The sequence below is a fragment of the Sinocyclocheilus grahami genome, unplaced genomic scaffold, assembly GCF_001515645.1.
Source record: "Sinocyclocheilus grahami isolate Dianchi unplaced genomic scaffold, SAMN03320097.WGS_v1.1 scaffold273.1, whole genome shotgun sequence".
NCBI lineage: Eukaryota > Metazoa > Chordata > Actinopteri > Cypriniformes > Cyprinidae > Sinocyclocheilus > Sinocyclocheilus grahami.
The window spans coordinates 599500-623128 of NW_015505452.1; the positions used below are offsets into that span (position 1 = coordinate 599500).

Genomic DNA, 23629 nt, shown 5'->3' on the forward strand with positions numbered 1-23629 from the left:
AACCGTGCTTGATCTGTGCATATTTCTCTCCTGATTCAGACTACTAATTTTTCACTAAAGAAAAGAATATTACGGCTATATAGAGGACTCGTATTTTTGCCGTAAACAACAGTTATTGTGATGTTTTTATCAGCTGTTTGAACTCTCATTCTGACGGCACCCATTCACTGCAGAGGAGCCATTGTTGAGCAAGTGATGTAATGTTAAATTTCTCCAAATCTGGCCTGAGGGTGAGTACATATTCAAATTTTCTTTTTCGTGTGAACTATTCCTTTAACCGCAACAAAAACATTATTTCTCATAGCTACTGCTTTTAAAGAACAATATAAGACCATTAAACATATGAAATGTCTTTATTTCACTCTGGTTGATAAGGAAGAATACAGTTATCAGACCTCATTGTGAAATTCATCCATTCATTGCCAGACTGAAATTCAAAACATTTCCCTCTCCAGCTCATTAATTTCTGCTTCAACGATACAGTAAATCACTATTCTGGCATGCTTGGCACGATATAAAGCATGAAGTTAAAATATAAAAAGACTCTCCAGCGGCCGGTCCGTCATGCTTATCAGTTTTGCTGATTTCAGTGCTTAAGGATACTGACTGAACAACAGTCCAAACGGCATCAGACTGTCGTAAATATCCCTCTGTCTGCGTTTTACAGAGCTGAAAGCGAGCTTAAGCATACAGATTCAATACCAAGAGATAAACACTGTTGATTTATTGGGCTGGTATTTACAGTGAACGACGATGGTGTGAAATGAACAGGTGCCAGTTGCTGGTTGGTAGCTTTCCAAGTGAATGTGCCATACAGAAGTTTTAATCGCAGGTGTGTGTGTGTGCGTGTGTAATGTGAGTCTGTGGTGGAGCTGTAGGTGATGGTTTTGTCCTCCAGGGGACAGTGCGAGTCCAAGCTCTCTAGCAGGAGTCCAAGACGAGGCAGATCTGCTCAAAGACATCTTCTGGAGGCTGCTCGGCATCAATCTACATACACGCACACATAACAAGGCTGTTAGAAATCATAAGCTGAAAACTAGGGCAACAACTCACAGGAGAACTGTCATACAGCACTAATAAATCCTACAAACACATAGCTGCTCTGAACGTGTTTAACATATACAGAGAGACATGTTCATCTGTCTGCTTTATGTTGTCAACATCACTCGATCATCAGATATGAATATAGTGTAATGATTCCATTCTGTTCTAATAAAAGCGTTTTCCACCATACAATCAACAAAATCAGTTACAGTTAAGATTAAATGCATGAACGGCAAGCAATTATTTTGTATTGCACTCATGCACTCATTTAAATTATCTTTATATGACTTGGGGGTGGGTGAACTACTCAGAGCAATATCTACTAAATTAAATATTTTAGAGCATAACTGGGGGGGGAAAGCCTATTTAATAACTGAAATCTTGTATGCCTTAAAATACTGTAATATTTCCACAAGTTTTCAAGGTTTGCAAATCACTATAAAAAAATCACATACTAATGTATTGTTGTACAACCATGTTTTTTTTTTAGACGTACCACAGCAGTACCAATGTGTTCTTTGAAGCACCTTTGTTAACCATGGTAATGATTTAGTGAAAATCCTAATTCTGTCATTTATCCACCGTCATGTCATTCCAAGCCTGTAATATTGTCGTTTTTCTGCAGCACAAGAAGATATTTTGGTGAATGTGGGTGAATGCATTAATCGCTATTGTATGGATGGACAAAAATAAATTTACATTTCTCAAAATATCTGTTATGTTCCACAAAAGAAAGTAAGTCATTTGGAACAACATGAGAGTGAGTAAATGACAGAATTTGCATTTTTGGTTGAACTATCCCTTTGAAAAACTGCTTCCCTTCCCCACAAATCAGAGGATGTTTTTGCTTTTAAATCAGATCCAATTTAGCTACTTTCATTTATCTGACATAGTGAAAACGTCCTGACATGACAAACCCCAATCTGGTTAATATGGATGCCCTTTGTGTAGCGTTTATTTAAGGATGGATGTCAACAGCAGACTAAAACCAGTTACTCTGTGCCGATCCTAAAATGTTCTTTTTAGCTTGAGGTCAATGTAACCAAGTCCAATTACACAGAAACGTCACTGCTATGACTAATTGTAGCTTGGCGTTTCCATACCCACCTTGTGCAGGACTTCACTGTGTTCATAGTGACTGACCACAGGATTGACCAGGCTGCAGAATGCGTCCACTCTACAGCGAGTGTCTCTTTCTCGGGCTTCTTTAGTGTGCAGGCTGCAGGTGGCCCTCTGCTGCAGCCGTCGACTCATGATGTCTGCAGAACATTCCAGGAACAGAACTATGTCGGGCTGCCCCATCTGAAACACAACCATGTATTTTATGTAAGAAATGGAACAAGCACTGAGCGCCAGTCAATTTCTTTGAGATGTGGGTAATGGCATCTATCATGAGCACTGCAAAATATGTTGTGTTGGTGTTTCTAGTATATTTAGTGATTTAATTGCATCATTACATATTACTAAATTGGATTTCAAACACCGTTTTAATGGTTTCACTGTGTTTTCTTGTGGTTTCATCCATTTCATTGTCTTGTTGGTTTAAAGCAGTGATGGGCAAACTTCACCCAGGACCAGGGTTGAGAAACACTGGTTTAAAGGGTTCGCCCAAAAATGAAACTTATCCTCACCCTGTCGCTCTAGACCAGGGGTGGGCAAACTTGGCACTTCCAGGCCACTTTCCTGCAGAGATTTGATTAGCTGGTTCAGGTGTGTTTGATTAGAGTTGGAGCTAAACTCTGAAGGAAAGTGACCTGGAAGGGTCAAGTTTGCCCACCCCTGGTTTAAAGCAGTGTTTCTCAACCCTGGTCCTGGGCGCCCCCCAACACTGCACATTTTGTATGTCTCCCTTATCTCCCTTATCCCATTTCAGGTCCTGGAGTTTCTTCTAATGAGCTCATGAGTTGAATCAGGTGTATTTGATTAGGGAGACACACAAAGTGTGCAGTGTTGGGGGGCACCCAGGACCAGGGTTGAGAAACACTGGTTTAAAGGGTTCGCCCAAAAATGAAACTTATCCTCACCCTGTCGCTCTAGACCAGGGGTGGGCAAACTTGGCACTTCCAGGCCACTTTCCTGCAGAGATTTGATTAGCTGGTTCAGGTGTGTTTGATTAGAGTTGGAGCTAAACTCTGAAGGAAAGTGACCTGGAAGGGTCAAGTTTGCCCACCCCTGGTTTAAAGCAGTGTTTCTCAACCCTGGTCCTGGGCGCCCCCCAACACTGCACATTTTGTATGTCTCCCTTATCTCCCTTATCCCATTTCAGGTCCTGGAGTTTCTTCTAATGAGCTCATGAGTTGAATCAGGTGTATTTGATTAGGGAGACACACAAAGTGTGCAGTGTTGGGGGGCACCCAGGACCAGGGTTGAGAAACACTGGTTTAAAGGGTTCGCCCAAAAATGAAACTTATCCTCACCCTGTCGCTCTAGACCAGGGGTGGGCAAACTTGGCCCTTCCAGGGCACTTTCCTTCAGAGTTTAGCTCCAACTCTAATCAAACACACCTGAACCAGCTAACCATTGTCTTCAAGACTACTAGAAAGCTACAGACAGGTGAGTTTTATCAGGGTTGGATCAAATCTCTGCAGGAAAGTGGCCTGGAAGGGCCAAGTTTGCCCATCACCGACCTAGACCCATGAAACCTTCATACAATTTTGGAAAAAGAATACAAAAATAAATCAAGATATTTTTACTGAAACTTGAGATTTTTGTCCCTCCATTAAAAAGTACATTCAACCACAACTTTAAAGCTTCAAAAAGTTCATAAAGACATTGTAATAATATGAATCAAGCAGTTTAATCCAAGTCAATAGAGTGGTGGAACTATGACAGGGGTGCCCAAACTGGGTCCTGGAGGGCCGGTGTCCTGAAGAGTTTAGCTCCAACCCCAATTAAACACACCTGAAGCAGCTAATCAAGCTCTTATAGGCATACTAGAAACATGAAGGCAGGTGTGTTGAGGCAAGTTGGAGCTAAACTCTGCAGGACACCGGCCCTCCAGAACCGAGTTTGGGCAGCCCTGAACTATGATGTCCCTTTGTAGGCAAAAACCCAGAAGAGAGTTAGCATTTTAGCACTTCTGGTTCCATAGTCCCAGAGTCAATGGGTTTTTTGAATGGGAGTTTGGTTAAATCCCCTAAAATAAGGTCCGTGGTTCACACAAGTTCAAGATACTTTCACGTTTTATTCTGTGACATAAAACACACCAGTAACACCCCACTCGTGATTTTTTTTAAAACTGTTACGTTTCTTTAAAAAGACGGCTGCTAACAAGTTGCTAAATGGGACTACATGCACTGTCGGAGACATTAAACGTTATCACGCCGAACAGTTTATCAATTTACAGTATATTCCAATTGTAGTATAATTTATAGTACAATTAATTGTAGAATAACCAATTAATAGTGTCCCGCATTTTATATTGTTGTTCGACAATGTTTTATTTGTATTTTTTTTGGCTTTGCCCCGAAATGCAACACAATTCTTCGGATGGAAGATACTAGTTTTATCGCTTACTGATACGGAGACTCTGGGTTCGTACCATAAAATAAACTCATATGATTATTCCATGTAAACACCACATTTACCGGCTTAGTCGTGGTGAAGCTGAAACTTTAACGATGCATAGTGCTTAAAGCCACGTTAAAATGAAATGTTTACGGCCACAAGCAGCTGTTAGAAAACATATAGATTGAGGATTTTCTAGAAGCAAGGATAAAACAACATTTTGTGTACCCATCCTAACAAAACGACCGCTGAAATGTGGTACTTTATTCACTAAAATAAGTTTAATCTTACCATGTCCAAAAACTCACTCACTCTGCTGTTATTTAATAGATTAAATGCACTAGAATTTTATTGAATAGTACGTGGAGACACGTTTTTAATTAAAATATTCATATTAATTAAAGATTTATTCACTTTTAATGCACCTTATGTCGAAATACGTGCTTTCATATGTCCTTTAGTTATGATTATTTCATTTATTCACTATACTATTTATTACTAATGTCTGATTTCAGTTTTAGTTTGGCTCTAGTTTTGTATTTATTCCAGTTTATATGAAAAGGTTCATGTAGCGTGGATTAAAATTCATATACAGAGTAAATCCTTTTCACTGAACTGAAAATAATTTTGAAAAGTTGTCGGAAGCGTGGTGGTGGTGACGTCGAAGGCGAGCGACCGTGGTGCTGTAGTTCGTTTATAAGCCTAAGTTTAGCTTTTAAGTTCTGGTGCTTTTATTTTGGATTCAAAATTCATGAAAGTTATTTTGTTTTGTGAAGATTATCTCGATGGACAAAACATGTAAATTTCATAAACTATGGTTGAACACAGAGCTTATTTTTTGCGATAATCCAAAAGCCTTTGGAAAAATCCCATTGGCTTTTTGTCGAGGGAACCAGTGCGATGCCAACAGCCGATCCGCATACAAAGTGTATATAGAAGTTCCCCCACTCTATAGGCAGCTTATCACAAACAGCAGCTAATTAACAAACAAGAAGCATTCTTATTAATAATTCAAACATTGTTCGCAATATTTAGCACAGAGTCGCGAACCATAAACACAAGTAAATGGATCCCCTGTATTGACATACTTTATGTGTGCTTCTTCCAACAACAGTACAAATGGATTTGGAAAATTTGCTTTGATGTGTACTGTGTTAGAATGTTGCTAAACATATTATTTTACAAGTTACGCCCCAAATGAGAAAATGTGGTTTAATATGATCAATTTAATTTAGTCTTTTATTCACATAGACACTACCTGGCCAAAAAAAGTTGCTGTCTGGCCATAAATAAGCAAATACATAAGATTTTAAGATTGAATTATTATAGCAGTAATTTCTATGGTTCTTGCATGATGTATGTTTGGTAACAATTGTTTTATTACTCATGAAGTGCATAGCTTTTTATTTCTCATACAACCATGTCAGAAGACATACCCATGTCCATATTCCAGGATGACAATACCAAGATTCAACAGGCTCAATTTGTGAAAGACTGGCCACCACAGAGTCCTGACCTTAAACACATTGAAAGTCTTTGGGATGTGCTGGAGTTGATTTTACACAGCCTGTCCAAAAAAAGTTGCACACACTAATATTTTGTTGGTCTGCATTTTGCTTTGTTTATAGTGTGAATTTGTTGTGGCATTGTTTCGACAAAGCATATTTCCATTAAGAGATTAATAAACTTTTGGATGAGATTTTGTATTGACAATGAACCCCTCTGTAAAGTCGACTCCAGCACATCCTCAAGATATTCAACCGAGTTAAGCTCAGGACTCTGTAACGGATCATTCATACATGAAAATGATTCTTCATGCTCACAGAACTATTGTTTCACAAATTAAGCCTGGTGAATCTTGTTATTGTCATCCTGGAATTTATACATGGGTACATCTTCCAACATGGTTGTTTAAGAAATGAAAAGCTACGCATTGCATCAGTTGGGGCAGGGATGCCCAAACTCGGTCCTGGAGGGCCGGTGTCCTGAAGAGTTTAGCTCCAACCCCAATTAAACACACCTGAACCAGCTAATCAAGCTCTTATAGGCATACTAGAAACTTGAAGGCAGGTGTGTTGAGGCAAGTTGGAGCTAAACTTTGCAGGACACCGGCCCTCCAGGAACAAGTTAGGGTTAAAATAATTGTTGCAAAGCATATAACATGGCACAATACTACAAGCATTTGCTTCTTTAAATCTAGTGAAAAAGATTGAAATAAAAACATAAAAAACACCACATTTAAATATACCCACATGCAAATTACATTTGAGAGCTGCAGTGGAGGGAAGATTTAAAAAAAAAATGCCAACATATTTTCCACCTTTTATCAAAGAATGCCATCACATGGCTTTTGAAGAGCTTAAATCTGTTTTGTGGGCATAGAACACTCTTGAAAACGTCTCATTTTGTGTTTTTCACAAAACAAGATTCATATGGCTTTGAGACAACATGAGTAAACAACGTCAGTTTTCATTTTTGAGAGACCTATTCCCTATTACTTATAACGTCCCAACATATTTCAGCAACTGTTTCATTGACTGCAGTGACTGCAGTCTCACTCCCTGTGATTTAGTCTTTTCCTGAAAATCACTGACCTTGGCTTCATACTCTTGCGCCTGCTTCACATTCTTTGGGAAGCCAGTGACCAGGAAGCCCTTCCCCTGACGCACAGTGGATGCCATGGCCTCGCACAATAGATCCAGCAGTGTGTCCTTAAACCAGAGAAAACCAGATAAACACTCACATACAGATTCACAATCCATGAGAACGGCTGGAGGCATTAGAACACAGGTACAAACACAAACATTAGATTAGAAGTGAGAAGTCTGATGTCTGGGACAACTAAAAGTAGTTCACCGCAAATGTTAATGACAGTCATGTTGCTAGGCAACACCACTGTAACATAAATCATCTGATTAAGTCTGAATCTCTCTGAGCCACATGCCAAACCTTAGCAAATAAACAACAACAACAGCCTAAGTTAGTGGCTGGAGGGCCTCTCTGCCTATTTTAGCTCCATTCCTAATCAAACACACCTGCTTGTAATTATTACAGTAAACCTGAATATTTCAGTTACATTTTTTAATGTGTTTGATTGTGTTTGAGCCTTATCCCACCCCTTATTTTTCACTATATCACTTATTGTCTGTTGTTAAATACTTTCATACATGCATAGTTTCTGTAATGAAACTCTTCTGAGTAGCTGATGCTGGTTTGATTCTTCTAAAGTGGCAGCATAGCCAATTGATCTCTCTTTCCTATCTATTTAGGTCTTGACCTGGTAGAGCTAAGTACTACACACCGTGAGAATTTTCTTAAGCCCTCCACTTCCCCAGCACCACCTGTCTAGATCTGCTCTCCTTACTTTACCTTGTGGCAGCAGCAGCACTGACACTGTCTACACTGGATGTTCACTTTCTGGCATGCTCGACATTTGAGTCTGCTGACAACAGGACAAATGGAAGAGTGAAACTGTGTTCACTTTGATGCATCTGGTTTAAACAGCTTGTTTGCGTCTTTGGAACAAGTAGATTTATTTTTAATGGTGACCCGGATCATGTTGAAGGATTGTATGTTTTTTTCGGAGCATTTGACTACAGATTTTGTTTTGTAAACGAGGCACAGTGTAATGGAGACTTTGCAAAGAATCTGTTGTTGAAAGATGATGCAATCTGCTACATTGCAAACCATAAGTAAACCATTTGACAATGTTTTGTCTGTAAATAATGGTTTTATATGGATAATGTGGTCCCACTTTATATTAAGTGGCCTTAACTACTATGTACTTACATTTAAATTAATAATTTGGTACAATGCACTTATTGTGTACATACATCTTTTTACATTGTACTTATATTTGAAAAATATCTGCATGTAATTACATCTGTAATTACATTTATAATTACACTGTTGACCCATCCCTTACACCTTAACCCACCCTTAAACCTAGACATACCACCAAACATGTCCCTAACCTTAACTAACCTAAACTTAATTTTGATGTAAGTACATAGTAGTTAAGGCCACTTAATATAAAGTGGGACCGATAATGTTGTCAAAACACTTACTTTACTGACAAGCCTTAATGGGCCCACTCCTTAAAACTGTATCATTTCAGAGAGAGGGTCAGAATGGTTGAAAATAATCTGTCTGATTTAGATTATTGATATTGTTGGATCTGATTTAAAAATCAAATCTGTCCATTGCTCACTGGTTCACAATCCTGCTTCCACAACTCCACAATCAGCTATCTGATTGAATATTATTGTTGTTATTATTCTCTCTTTCAATGTGGACAGACATTCATTGTCCTTTGGGAAATGAACCAAAAATGTGAATCTTGTTTGCAGGGGCATATACAAATTTTGTTCAATGCTCTCTAGATTAAACTGTCTGCTTTCCCTAAATTATAATTACCACCTACCTCTAACTAGCACCAGGGAGTTGAAAATTGGGGTTTGTCTGTGTGTTTTCAGCTGTGCTCTACTTCAGCTGCCTTTGGTTGTGCTCATACTTTATTTATTTCCCAAAATCCAATTGTTTGTGAAGTACATGTCTGGAATTTATTATTTTTGTCTTCATGGTAAAAACTGTCATGTGGCTTTGCTAAATGACTTTTTTTTAAAGGAAGACCTTACATGTCCCAGCACAACTTCCCGTTTCAACAAGAAATGTCAATCCAGGAAGAAAACTGTAAGTGCAAACTAATTTACATAGCCTATCTAATAATTCACACACCCTTTTTTGTACACATCCAGCCCTTTAAAGGTTAAACTATTACATAAAACTTCTCAGCAAAATGTTACTGAGAAGTGTTACGAAATAGTGTGTTAAATTCAGTGAAGGTGAAGCTGATCGTTGTAATTTTCTGCACCTCAGGAAGCTGCTCTCCTCTTTCCAAAAGGTCTCGGAGAAATCGTCCTCTCTCACTGTGAGACTGTAACTCGCTGCACAGGATGTCCCCAGGACACAGGCGCTTCAAACTGTACCGCTCCTCTATCTTCTCCGATTGGAGAGCTTTCCCCGATCCCGGCCCACCTGGTCAGAATGAGAAAGCTGAGAATAAATCTAATATGAAAAACTGCAAATAAAATGGATGGGAAAGACTGTTCTAAATAGTGGGGAACAAGGGCCAGATCCTCAGTAATTGACGGTTTTGGGAGTTGCGGGATGGATTATCAGCAGATATCTTATGGTCTGTACCTCACACTATGCGCCGGCCCACCCCGACCTCACCATCTGACTGAAGTCCCAGAGGCTTTCATTAAGATTCTGCACACAGCTCGGGGCAGCCCTTATCTATCCAAACAGTCCACAGGTGGACTTCCCCAGGGTTAACGTCTCCTACACAGCCAACAGCTGTTGTCTATAACACTGATGACATAGATATACATAATCCAAGCATCAAAGAAAAAAGCAAAAGGGTTTTGTCCTAACCAAAACAGTGAGTGAAAAGACACTTTGTTGATCGCTTGGACTCTTATTTACTAGATAGCCCCACCCACCGATAAATCTTATTGGTTCAAAATCAATGCTTTTGAGATATTGCTATCTGATTGAATGTTACAGTTGTTGCTATTTTCACTTTTAGTGTGGGGCGACAAATGACTTCAAAGGCCAATATTACCCAGTTTAAATGACTACAGACCAATTGCACTTACATCTGTTGTTGCAAAGTGTCTACTAGAGAGACTGGTTCTGAGGCACATTAAAGCCAGCCTCCCTCCCACTTTTGACCCCTACCAATTTGCTTATAGGGCCAACAGGTCTACAGAGGAGGCCATTGCTACAGCTCTCCACAAAGCTCTGGAGCACCTGGAACACAGAGGTACATACATCCGGATGCTCTTCATCGATTACAGTTCTGCGTTCAATAGCATCATACCGGACATTCTTATCAGGAAACTCCTTCACCTGGGCTTTTCTGCTCACCTTTGTACCTGGATTATGGACTTTCTCACTAACCGCCCTCAGTGTGTTAAACTTGGTCTTCACCATTCCTCCACTCTCACTCTCAGCACCGGTTCACCACAGGGATGTGAGCTGAGCCCACTAGTCTATTGCCTTTATACCTATGACTGTACCTCCACACACACCTCCAATCACATTATAAAATTTGCAGATGACACCACAGTGATTGGACTCATTTCTGGAAGTGATGAATCTGCCTATTGTGACGAGGTCAGGAAATTGACGTTGTGGTGCTCTGAAAACAACTTGGTGTTAAACACAAGGAAAACTAAAGAACTCATCGTGGACTTCAGGAAGTGCAAAGCTGACCCCCTTTCCATCATTATAAATGGAGTCTATGTGGAAAGAGTTTCTGGGAATCTATCTGACAGTCTCTCCTGGTCCACAAATACAACAGCGGCTGTTAAAAAGGCACAGCAGCATCTGCAGTTCCTGCAAGTCCTAAAGAAAAACCGTCTGTGTCAAAAACTACTGGTGGCATGCTACCGCTCTGCCATAGAGAGTGTTTTAACATACTGTCTTACAGTGTGGTATGGGGGCTGTTCAGGAGCTGACAAAAAAGCTCTATAGAAGGTCATAAAGACTGCGCAGAATATCACTGGCTGCCCTCTCCCCTTACTACAGGACATTGCAAACACTCTGTACCTATCCAGAGCAAAAAACATGGTTAAGAACTCCTCTCACCCCGGTCATCATCTGTTTTCCCTCCTACCTTCGGGAAGGTGATACAGGTCAATCAAAACACGCACTGCCAAATTTTCAAATAGTTTTTATCCAAGAGCCTCATTCATGTTTTTTACATGGATTTTGATTACGTTATTGTGGTCTATGTGTATGTGGTTATCATATTGTAGCACCTCTGTGTCATATTGTAGGACCTCTGTGTGTAGTCTCTGAAATTTCATTGCATTCCGGTTCTTTTACCCTGTTAAACTACTCTTAATCTCTCTATTCTATTCTATTCTAGACATCTGGGTAAAAAAAAAAAAAACTTTCAAAGGCGTCCCGAAACTGGCTATTAGGTCTAATCTAATTTTTTTTCTTGACAGGTACTACAGTGCAGACACAGCTGATAAATCTTTCAGCAAGTCTTTAACGTGTCAGTTAGGGTGGTCAAGTGCACTCGAGAGTGTAATTCACTCAAGCTATCAATCTCAGATCTGTCCATCTGACTATCGACAGCCATATCCAAACCAAAATTACAAGCCTAACTGTTGTACCAAACTGCTGAAGCGACAGAGGACAAGAACACAGACCGTATCCACCAGGTTCCTTTCAAAGTACCACCAAATTGATTTCTTCACGTCTCTTTTCACCACAAAGAGATGTAAAGCTTGGCTTTTAGATCACTTCCCTACATCCCAGTTGGCTAGAGCTTTTGAACAAACATGAGGGGAGGAAAGCCCCTAGCACACAAAGAATCGAACCATCTTGACAGTCTGCTTTCCATTTAGCCAGAACATGAGTCATTTTCAGATGAAGACTGTCAACAGTTTCAATTAGGAACCTTATTAGGACACTTCAGAAGCTTTCACCTGCCCCCAATTTCACAGTTCATTGTTTTGCTTGTGTGTCTGTGTCGCAAAAGAAACTTGGTAGTGCGTGTTATTACGTCTGATATAGTTTCAATGCTGTGATGTATGTACTTTGTATCACAACACTGCTTCCTGACCTGTTCTTTTGGGGGAAATGTAGGCACAATAAAACATTGCTTTGCACGTTTGTCTATAATTGTGATAATGCCATTGTGTCAGCTAACATACCAATCACAAAGATGACCTTTGATTTCTTGGTCTCCACAGGAAAACCTGGTGGCATATTGAAAAAGAAATTACAATCAGAATATCAACTTTATCATGTCAAAATATAGCTTTGTAATGTCGTGCGGTACAATTAATGGTGGAAAATAATGACAATAATGGAACAAATAAAATCCAGGGTTGCCAAAAACAAATAAATAAAAATAAAATACAACCTTTGTTAGTTTTTATCAGTACTGAGAGAAATTTTCATGACAGTCAGTTATGCATCAGAATGGTTACACCCAGCTTTGAGTTTAATACTTTATATTCGTTTATTGACTGTTGACAGAAAGATTAATTGTACCGTGGTGTCACTAAAAATCTGAAATCTTAAAATCATAAAAAATTGCTAACATTTTGTGCAAACTATCCTATATTTTGAAATTTGAAATTCAAGTTTTTAATGGCAAATTCAAACTCATTCTTGACGTGTTTGTTTGTTCTTAAGCACATTTTTAACACTAAGACCAAAATTTACTGGAATTAATCTCAAATTCCACAAATGAACATTAAGATTGAATTTCAAAGGTGATTTCACACAAAATAGTTACTAATATGTAAGTTTCATGGCTAAAATCTTCAGTAACATATTTTTTCCCCACAAGACCAAGAATTTAAAGCTGCAGTCTGTAACTTTTTTTGGTTAAAAATGATCCAAAATCAATATTTGACCAAGTACATAACTAGCCAGTGTTCAAAACTATTGCCTTACTTTAGCCCGATTCACAACGGTAAGATTATAATTAATTAATTAATAATTATAATTTAATTATGTAATATAAGATAATAATAATGTTTTCTAATTTGAGTGTTACTGGTAGGAATTCGCTAGAAATTCGTTATCGCTATAGTAGGCTATTTCGCATGTGGGGATCCTGCAGGTGGCGGATCGTTTATAGCCTTTTCTCACAGCAGCTGGAATAATTAAATTTATCATTTTGAGGGTATATTGTAATCCAGATAGGATTATGTGTTTATGAAACACATGTGAATGAAATTAAATTACAGTATATTCCAGTTTTAAATGTGCATCTGATTACAGATAGCCTGGGATTACACAGGATTTGTATTTTAACGAGAACCAGTTCGAAGGAAGAATAATTTGCTTTTTGGGTTAAAATAATTTCTTAATATGAAATTGGAATGGTCTGACAGTTAGAGATTAGACTGTACAGAAATTAAAATCTACACACTAATGCACACTATATACACATAGTCACGCAATGCTGATGTTGTTAACTAACAATTTGAGAACAAAGTATAACAGTAATAATAATTTGCATGGTTTGATGTGATATGAGCTAATTAACCAGTCGTTAGATTTAATCACCATTGGTAGCGCGGCTTTTTGTATTGCTTTTTTTCCTCAGTTGGTCAGAACAAACGTGGTGGTGTCACTAAAAATCTGAAATCTTAAAATCATAAAAAATTGCTAACATTTTGTGCAAACTATCCTATATTTTGAAATTTGAAATTCAAGTTTTTAATGGCAAATTCAAACTCATTCTTGACGTGTTTGTTTGTTCTTAAGCACATTTTTAACACTAAGACCAAAATTTACTGGAATTAATCTCAAATTCCACAAATGAACATTAAGATTGAATTTCAAAGGTGATTTCACACAAAATAGTTACTAATATGTAAGTTTCATGGCTAAAATCTTCAGTAACATATTTTTTCCCCACAAGACCAAGAATTTAAAGCTGCAGTCTGTAACTTTTTTTGGTTAAAAATGATCCAAAATCAATATTTGACCAAGTACATAACTAGCCAGTGTTCAAAACTATTGCCTTACTTTAGCCCGATTCACAACGGTAAGATTATAATTAATTAATTAATAATTATAATTTAATTATGTAATATAAGATAATAATAATGTTTTCTAATTTGAGTGTTACTGGTAGGAATTCGCTAGAAATTCGTTATCGCTATAGTAGGCTATTTCGCATGTGGGGATCCTGCAGGTGGCGGATCGTTTATAGCCTTTTCTCACAGCAGCTGGAATAATTAAATTTATCATTTTGAGGGTATATTGTAATCCAGATAGGATTATGTGTTTATGAAACACATGTGAATGAAATTAAATTACAGTATATTCCAGTTTTAAATGTGCATCTGATTACAGATAGCCTGGGATTACACAGGATTTGTATTTTAACGAGAACCAGTTCGAAGGAAGAATAATTTGCTTTTTGGGTTAAAATAATTTCTTAATATGAAATTGGAATGGTCTGACAGTTAGAGATTAGACTGTACAGAAATTAAAATCTACACACTAATGCACACTATATACACATAGTCACGCAATGCTGATGTTGTTAACTAACAATTTGAGAACAAAGTATAACAGTAATAATAATTTGCATGGTTTGATGTGATATGAGCTAATTAACCAGTCGTTAGATTTAATCACCATTGGTAGCGCGGCTTTTTGTATTGCTTTTTTTCCTCAGTTGGTCAGAACAAACGTGGCAGACTTGTTACTTAATTGTTCAGATGACAACAACCGGTGAAAATTCTTATTTGGGTCATATATTCCAAGACGTAGGCTAGAATCTGTGATTCCTAAGTACAGTATCCACACCGGTGTGATGACAGTGACTGCCACACATACACCTCAAAACATTAGATTCATCCGCGCTGGAGCCGTGCCGACGCACAACCCATGTAATAAAGAGAATTGCACAAATAAATGCAATTGCAGGTTTTCAAACAGAGATTGCGACAAATAGGCAAAACTTACAAACTGCAGCTTTCATTTTGGTGAGACTATTTATATTTTCTTAATTGTGTATTTCCCAATTTTTCAGAACTGCATCATTATTAAACTGCATCAAGAAGCATATATTTATTCTATCAACAGTATAATAATAAATAAGCCCACACACGAATACAGTACACAAAGATCAGTTGAGTGATACTGTGCTCACTTTCTCCAGTCGCCTCTGCATATCCAGCCACCTCTTCATCAGTCTGCCATAGAGAAAAACACACATAAGAAAAGGAATTAAATTACTTTTAAAAAGCTCACAGATCTGTATAGGAAGACAACAATTTTATGATCAAATGCTCGTCCATAGATCCTCTGAATAATGTGCCATCCAAACAGCACAAGAACTGCACAATCTGACCTGGAATGTGTTTACACATTTAATCTGATTTGAGACTGCTTATTTTTAATTTAAATATTCAATAAAGCTGGAATTTATTATTCAAAAGTGGTTGAACTCACAGATGTCTTTATGTATACTTAGATTTTATGTCATCTCATCATGAAATACATGTTTTTCTTCAATACTTTTTGCAAACTCTATTTGTCGTTACAGGAGTCCTCTCCTGTAATACCTGATGAGGTTGGAGAACACCTGGAAAGAGACCAGAGACCACTAATACAGAATCTATCCAGATTCTGAAGTCATTATTGTTACATGTCCTCTTCAGTTCACCCCACTCATTTTCTATTCAGGTCAGAGGACCAGGATGGCCATGGCAGAAGCTTCATTTTGTGCTCAGTGACCCATTTTTGTATTGATTTTGATGTTTGCTTTGGATCACTGTCCTGATGGAAGATCCAACCACGGCCCGTTATAAGATTTCTAGTAGAGGTAGTCAGGCTTTGATTTTTTTTATCTGTTGGTATTTAACAGAATCCATGTATCTGAATAAGATGTACAGTACCTCCAGCAGAAAAATAGGCCTTCATCTTTAAAGATGCAGCAGTATATTTAACTGTGGACATGGGGTACTTCTTATACCTGTGGATCCCTTTAAACCTATACTGTGTGTGCCAAAAAGCTATTTTATTTAGTTTCATCTGACCAGAAGCCAGTCCCATTTGTTTTACTCATTGTGATGGATGATTAAAGAAATTTTGTTACATGTATATTGTGTGTATATACACACCTCGAATCTCTGGCTGAGAGGGCTGAGTCAGCTGCAAAGACTTTTATGTTGAAAGGGACTGAAACAAGGTTGTAATCAAGGACATCATTTTTTACTTTCAACAACCCCTTTTAAGATGCAACAAACAAATGCACTGAGCAGTGTTATCATGGGAAATCCCCTTAATGAGTGATGAAAAGATAGTATGACAAAGATATTGCTTTCCTCAGCGGACATTCAAACTAATGTTTTATTGTGAATATGAGATTAAGCTGAAGAATGAATGCTGTATCAGATGCAGGTAATCACACTTTTTCAGTCTCTCTCTCTCTCATAATACTCTACATAATACAGTCAGCTTTCAGTGAAGCAACTCAACGTTCCTTCGTTACTAGTTCTAAAGTGATGTTTTCAAATTCGTAATGGAGGCTTGGGCCCAGCTGTTAAACTGTCAACCTGAGATTTGAATCTGGGGCAGAAGGAAGTAGTTCCACATGCAAAAGGGTTTGTGTTTGTTTCTTATTTGTTTCCTAATTTATTAACTTTGTGGTTGCTTCTTATTTATTTAAATTCTTGTGCCATTGAACTGTTGCATAAACACAATTTTACACTTGTTAGCCATGCGATATTGCTCTATATCAGCACAAAGCCCTGCTCATATAGAGCCATATCACACTGAGTGTCTTAAAAACTCTTTTGTATGTGGAACTACATTCTTCCATCACATTCAAATCTTCCTTCTGCCTTCCGTCATTTTATAAGAAAATTAACCATATTTTTTATAATTTTTTAACATTGTTTTTGCATTGTATCATTTTAAAAATGAAGCACCTCCCCAACCAACTTCTCATTACTGCAATGCATTTTTATTATTAAATTCAGCACAAAGTAAACAAATACTACAATGCTGTATACTTATGATTGTGCATAACAAATGTACTTAATTTAAAAATTATACTATATTATTTTTTCTGAATTTAAATAAAGAATTTCTTTTGAGTAGTTTCTTGAAAACTGAAGGGCCATTAAAAGCATTTAATTATTGTGAGAGCAATGTCACGATGCACACAAGTTTAATGGTCCTGAAAATAGACTCCATGTTTTTTCTTTCTTTTTTTACAAATGTATTTTTTTCTTTAGATTTTAAAGTGAAAATATGACGCTTCTAGACAGTCATTTAATGAGTTTCACTGGGCTAATTAAAACAAAAGCTGTGAGGTTCTTCATGTTTGAACATAAACACACTGCAAAAAACTGGAAACCTGACAGTCTGTGTCGTGATTACTGTGATTAAAAGAGTTCTGGGCTGTTTAACAGAAAAACCTTAGGCGGTAACTTGCCACTTTTTGCAGCATTAGAGAAGATGAGATGAAAAAAGAGAGTGTGTGGGAGGAGTGCAGGGTGCCGCTGATGAGCGTGTTTGTGATGTGGGCAGGCCAGCCGGTCTGATGACTCACTGGCAAAAAGAGAGAGAGAAGTGATACACAGACCCACATGCCTGCAAACAAGCTCTAACTTGGATCACTTAGGCCACAAAGCCTAAGTACTACCAGTAGTGCTTGATAAATAAAGTTTTTTTCAATGATTCTTACACTTTTTATATTTGGGAAGTCGTGGCCTAATGGTTAGAGAGTCGGACTTGTAACCAGCGGGTTCAAGTCTCGTACTGGCAGGGATTGTAGGTGAGGGGAGTGAATGTACAGCGCTCTCTCCCACCTTCAATACCACGACTGAGGTGCCCTTGAGCAAGGCACCAAACCCCCAACTGCTCCCTGGGCACCGCAGCATAAATGGCTGCCCACTGCTCCGGGTGTGTGTTCACTGCTGTGTGTGTGTGCACTTTGGATGGGTTAAATGCAGAGCACTAATTCCAAGTATGGGTCACCATACTTAGCCACATGTCCCATGTCACGTCACTATTTGGACCCCTCAGTCTTAAATATTTGAATACATCCATGGCCTACATGCAAATCACATTTTTAATGCTGGCTTCTTTTCAGGACGCATCTTTTATATTGCTTAAAGCATGACTCTAACAATATTTCAAGAAGACTGTGCTTAAAACAAGAAAGATAACTTTAACTTGTTTCAAAACAAGTTTTTGCCAGGTTTATTCCATATACTATGGTAAAAATGGTATTGCCATGGTATATAAAAAATATGGCACTACTATAGTACATGTTTAAAAAAAAAAAAAACTACCACAGTACAGTACATATCCAAAAAACATGACACTATCATTGTCAAAAAAATATTACATTTACATTTAGAAAAGTTGTATTCGTAATATTTATAATAATTTAAAACCAGGTTTATCAAATTTATCTTAGGAAGATTAGATATGTTTTATATCTTTTTACTGAAATAACAAGACTGAAATATTGATAAGCATACTGATTTTGCAGTGAAGACCTCTGAGTGCAATCTCTTCCATCACATGTTTTGCTCTCACTCCTTTACTTGTTTTCTCTCTCTGACCATGAAGGATGTTTTCTCATGAATATCAGCCTGCCTCTCATTCATTAGCTGTGCAGACTGAACAGCTGCGAAGGTCGGCCTGATGCGCTGTGGACGTTTGCCTTGTTTTTGTGTGTGTTTGTGTGTGGAGGAGCCGAGGGGCGCTGCAGGAAATGCTAGATGCATGATTACAACAGGCACCCCTGTCTCATAACGCAGCACAAGCTGCTGGATGATACGCTTGTCCTCTTGTGCTGCATCTCATCTACATTGCTTTCTGATACTGCTGGTAAAAATATCATTGTTTTAAATTAGCAAAAATAAACCCATAAAAAAACTACTGTGAGGGGACTATAGAAAAACGATGGTACCAGATACCATATGCCTTAATATATAGTACGCTACTGAATGAATACCGTATTAAATATACTATGGAATATAATACCTTATACTATAGCATTTTTATGGTACTCAAAGAATACCATAGTGTGGGTAAAAAAAAATGGCACTACTATTGTACATGTCCAAAAACATGATACTATCATTGTGAATGTCCCAAAAAAAAAGGCATTAACATGTCTAAATAATCATAGTATTAATATTACCATGGATCATGACTATGGTACTACCTCTAAAAAAGGAACCAGGTACGTAATACAAGTCCTCATACAAGGAATTAGCATGCTGCATGTCAAAAAACATGGAATTAGAATGCTGTATGCCCAAAAACATGGAACTAGCATGCTACATGTAAAACAAACAAACAATGGAACTAACATGTTACACAGTTACAACTGAATGACAACAAATATAACCTACACATTAAACAGTGCAAGTCATCCATAACACAAACCTCTACCATTATTATGTAAATGAGTGTAACCACTGCTATAACAGATGGGAGCAGATTAAAGGAAAATCCGGTGGCTCTTGAGGCTTTTTGCTGGCATAGTTTCCTTCTCATTCCTTTTTTGAAGAAAGAGTCACTGCAAATTAATACTAAGTTGTTCTAAATGATCACGCTTATCCTATGATTAAACATTTCTATCCTGATGAACGTGCCCTTGTGAAAAAGAAGTGCTAGTATTTGACATGCACTTGTAATGTACGTCAAATGTTAAAAAAACTGTACTTTAAGATAATATATTAATGAAACAAAAGGCCACTTATGTGCTTACACCTAAAGAGAGTACACTTTCATGATTTAAATACACTTAAGTACACTTTTAAAATGTGCAATTTGCAATGATGTCAAATTCAGGTTACACTTTATTTTAAGGTGTCCCGGTTACAGCGTACTATATGGTTAGGATTTGGGTTTGGCTTAGGGCTCCTTGCATGCAATTATGCATAATTTATTGATATTATAAGTAAGTAAGTACATGTAACGTGTAACAAGGACACCTTAAAATAAAGTGTAACCCAAATTCAAAGCATATGTAATTACAAATATATTTAAATACATGAGATATTTGTCAGAACATTCTCTGAACTTTACCCTTATTTAAAAGGCAATAGGATTGTAAAATTACATACAAAAATTAATTTAAGTCCTACTTAAGTGGATCGATGTGTTAGACATTGCCAGTGTTAGAGGTAACGCAATACAATTAACGCCAGCTAAGTAATCAGATTACTTTTCCAGGTAACTATAAAGTGATAAATTACTTTTAAATTTACAATGGGATATTTTTCAAATAAGTAACGCAAGATACTTTTTCCCCTCATTTATTTACTGACACCTCTCCTGGGGTAGAGGCACTTCCTTCAGCCTGAGGCTTATTAATTTCACTTTTGGTGTGAAAGGGTCTTTACAGTTGCCAAAAAGACAACTTTTTTTCCTTTTTTTTAATTAAAAAAACAAATACAAAATCCCAACCCATATGACAAAAAGTAATGCAAAAGTAACATAATGCATTACTTTCCATAAAGAGTAACTAACACAATACATTGCTTTTTTAATGGAGTAATGCACTACTGAAATGCATTACTTTTAAAAGTAACTTTCCCCAACGCTAGACATTGCTGTCCACCATCATCTTCAAAACCATCCCAGTAGAGTTCCAAAGACTTGTAGAATCAATGGGCACATGGTGACCCAAGAACTCAGTTGGCAAGACACTTATTTTTCTTTAATTTATCATCCATCTGTATATCAGTAAAATGTCATGGGTTGCTAAAAACATGAAGGTATAGAACAAAAATTAGGACATAAATATTTTGATTTGTACTGAAGCTTTTCTGCACTGTAGATGGACGTCTTAATCCAAGTGGCTGGCAAACAGTCACAGTACAGAACCAAGCCAGCGTGGCTGGAGCCAAGAACCTGCTGAACACGTCGCACACTGAGCTGAAGACTGCTCTGAGATCTGTTCTCATCTACAGAAGTGTTTTTCCCTGTGTGATGCTGACGGCACGGAGAGTTTGCTGTCAGCAGCGCCACTGATGGGCACAGATGAAAGGGTCACGGTGGGAATGTGGGCTGATCCACATCCATAAACACTCTTCACATTATCCTCCACAAAGAGCCTTAATGACTGCTTTTGTCTCATGCAGACACAATTTTAACCAAATATAATGGAGAAAGCATGACAGCCTCTCCATGGAAATGCACAGAGAAGCAACAGTTTCAGGAATTAAGTTGGAAAGACATGTAGCAACAGGAAGGGTCTAACTGGTTGGCCGCTTTCATGTAGCCCTGCCATATATGTTGGTAGATAGCGAGAACCCTCTGAATGGAAGATAACATGTCTCTATGTTTTGTGTGCGTGTGTATGTGTGTGTGTGTGTGTTTGTGTGGTTGGAGACGAGGTGAAAGGAAAAAGTGAAGAGAACAAGATGCTCCCAGAAAGGGAGCAAAAGCAATCCAAACCATCCATCGCAGGAGCACTGATGGTTCCTGATAGTTTTGATTTGATTTTAAATTGTGCATAAATCTATGAAGCTGAATGTAGTGTTCTGATCTTCTATATATATTGACAATGTAAAAAACTAATGCTCAGCTTGTATTAAATAACAATGATGACAGATCCAAACTGTAACATTTAGTTCACTCATGTGCATGCTTGAGATAAGTGAAACAAATATTTACACACATGCATTTCTACAATGTAAAAATGAAGTCAAATGTCCATAGTTCCAGAAACACCCATGGAGTATATTTTTATTCAATATGGAAAGGGTCAGTCTGGACATTTATATGCAACTGTACAGTGATTGAATTTGCTACTGAACTTTACATGTATGTATCCGTTGTATGTGCAATACTTGTAAGTGCAGTGGAGCTTCTCGCCCAGAATTTGGCCCCCTTTTACATTTCCAGTGTTACTTTTTAGTTAACGGTGTCTAGAGTCTATCAGTGTTATTGCAGAGATTATAGATTTAAACTAAATGAAAATGAAGTTGACAGCTAGCTGAAATGCATTTCATTTAATTTGTTATATTATATTGTATTTATTTCATTTCTTTAATTAGATTTTTTAAATGGTTTTAGTTAACTATAATAACCCTGGAGTCTATTAGGTACTGCATGCGTTACATCACATAAGATCAAAGAACATGCATTTATTAACCTCTATATGGGATAATGCTAAAAATAAAAAAACCTCTCTTTACAAGCTTTTTCAGAGACAGCATCCGAGTGGGGATTACATAAATTCTATAGCACATTCTTCCTGACCTTGAGAAAATAGATGGTCTGAAACAATCCCAAAATACACACATCGAGCTATAGAGCCGTCTCATTATATCATACACACTCAATGACTGAGAAACATTGATTACATTTCCATATTGAAGGTCAGTGACTATGTACCTGTTTATTAATGCAATAATTAGTTTGAGCTACTGAAATACCCAACAAATATACAGGCCATTCTACTGTGGCTTTTCTTTAAAAGACTATTCCAAAAATAGTTCAAATAGCATACTAATGAAAGTCAAGGACTTTGGCTTAAAGCGTCATCCAGACAGAAGCTAATGCAAGAGATAGAGTCACTCATAATGGCAATCCACTAATGCAGGACTGTCACTCAGCAAGCATTTCCATTAAATACAGCATCTCGCACTTGCTCAGTCTGCCTATAATAACCCTTCAGCAGTTTCATCTGAGCCTAAGCTGAGATTCCAATAACTGCATAATGAAATAAAGAGACGAGACAGATGGGACATTTTCTGACATGCTAATGGTGCTCTAAATGCTATTGTGATTTCACAATTACAGTCGCATCAGATAGCTGAGATCCTATCAAACCATTGTGTTTTCCTGGATTAAGAATTTGCAGTACATGTAAAAAAAGATTTCAGTCTTTCTACTTCCCGTTTAATTCAATGTGCTACTTGCCATTTCTTTGTGTTTATGACATTTACTAGCAATTTCTGAGTGAAAATTGTAAGTCCTACACTGAAAATAAAAACAATAATCGTGTAGAAACAACTTTGGTAAAACTTTACAATGTATTAAAGGGATAGTTCACCCAAAAATGAAAATCACCCCATGATTTACTCCCCCACAAGCCATATAGGTGTATATGACTTTATTCTTTCAGATGAATAAAATCTGAGTTACATAAAAAAAAAATGTCCTGGCTCTTCCAAGCATCCACCTTAAAAAGTGTTCCAAACTGCTCTGGGGGGTTAATAAAAGCCTTATGAAGCGAAGCGATGTGTTTCTGTAAGAAAAATATCTCTTTAAACTTTATAAACCATAATCTCTAGCTTCCACTAACTGTCGTATGCACATACACAAGAGATTGGCATTCCAGCGGATGACGTAGGCATAGCATAAGCTCCGGTGAGAATTTGCTAGTCTTGCAAAAAACAAGTTTCGTTTACAGCAAAGGAAAACCAGTCTCCTCTTGGCTTATATTGAAATCCTCTGACATTTTCCTTTACAAATCCTCGTTTTGTACTTCTAATTCGTGACCGAGCATACGACAGTTAGTGGAAGCTATAGAGATTATGTTTTA

At 37.5% G+C, this 23629-nt stretch overlaps 1 protein-coding gene across 2 annotated transcripts in view; it reads right to left on the reverse strand.

The window, feature by feature from the left end:
* Positions 1-459: 459 nt before the first annotated feature.
* The window catches only part of LOC107599844 (adenylate kinase isoenzyme 5-like), a 91234-nt gene continuing 68064 nt past the window's right edge, over positions 460-23629 (reverse strand). For both annotated transcript variants that reach the window (XM_016291546.1, XM_016291545.1), the window contains exons 9-14: positions 15254-15296; positions 12285-12329; positions 9425-9588; positions 7146-7262; positions 2152-2346; positions 460-987 (exon numbers count right to left, since the gene is read on the reverse strand). In XM_016291546.1, the coding sequence (XP_016147032.1) occupies positions 922-987; positions 2152-2346; positions 7146-7262; positions 9425-9588; positions 12285-12329; positions 15254-15296 (630 nt within the window). In that variant the 3' untranslated portion in view covers positions 460-921. The remainder of the gene's footprint in view (positions 988-2151; positions 2347-7145; positions 7263-9424; positions 9589-12284; positions 12330-15253; positions 15297-23629) is intronic.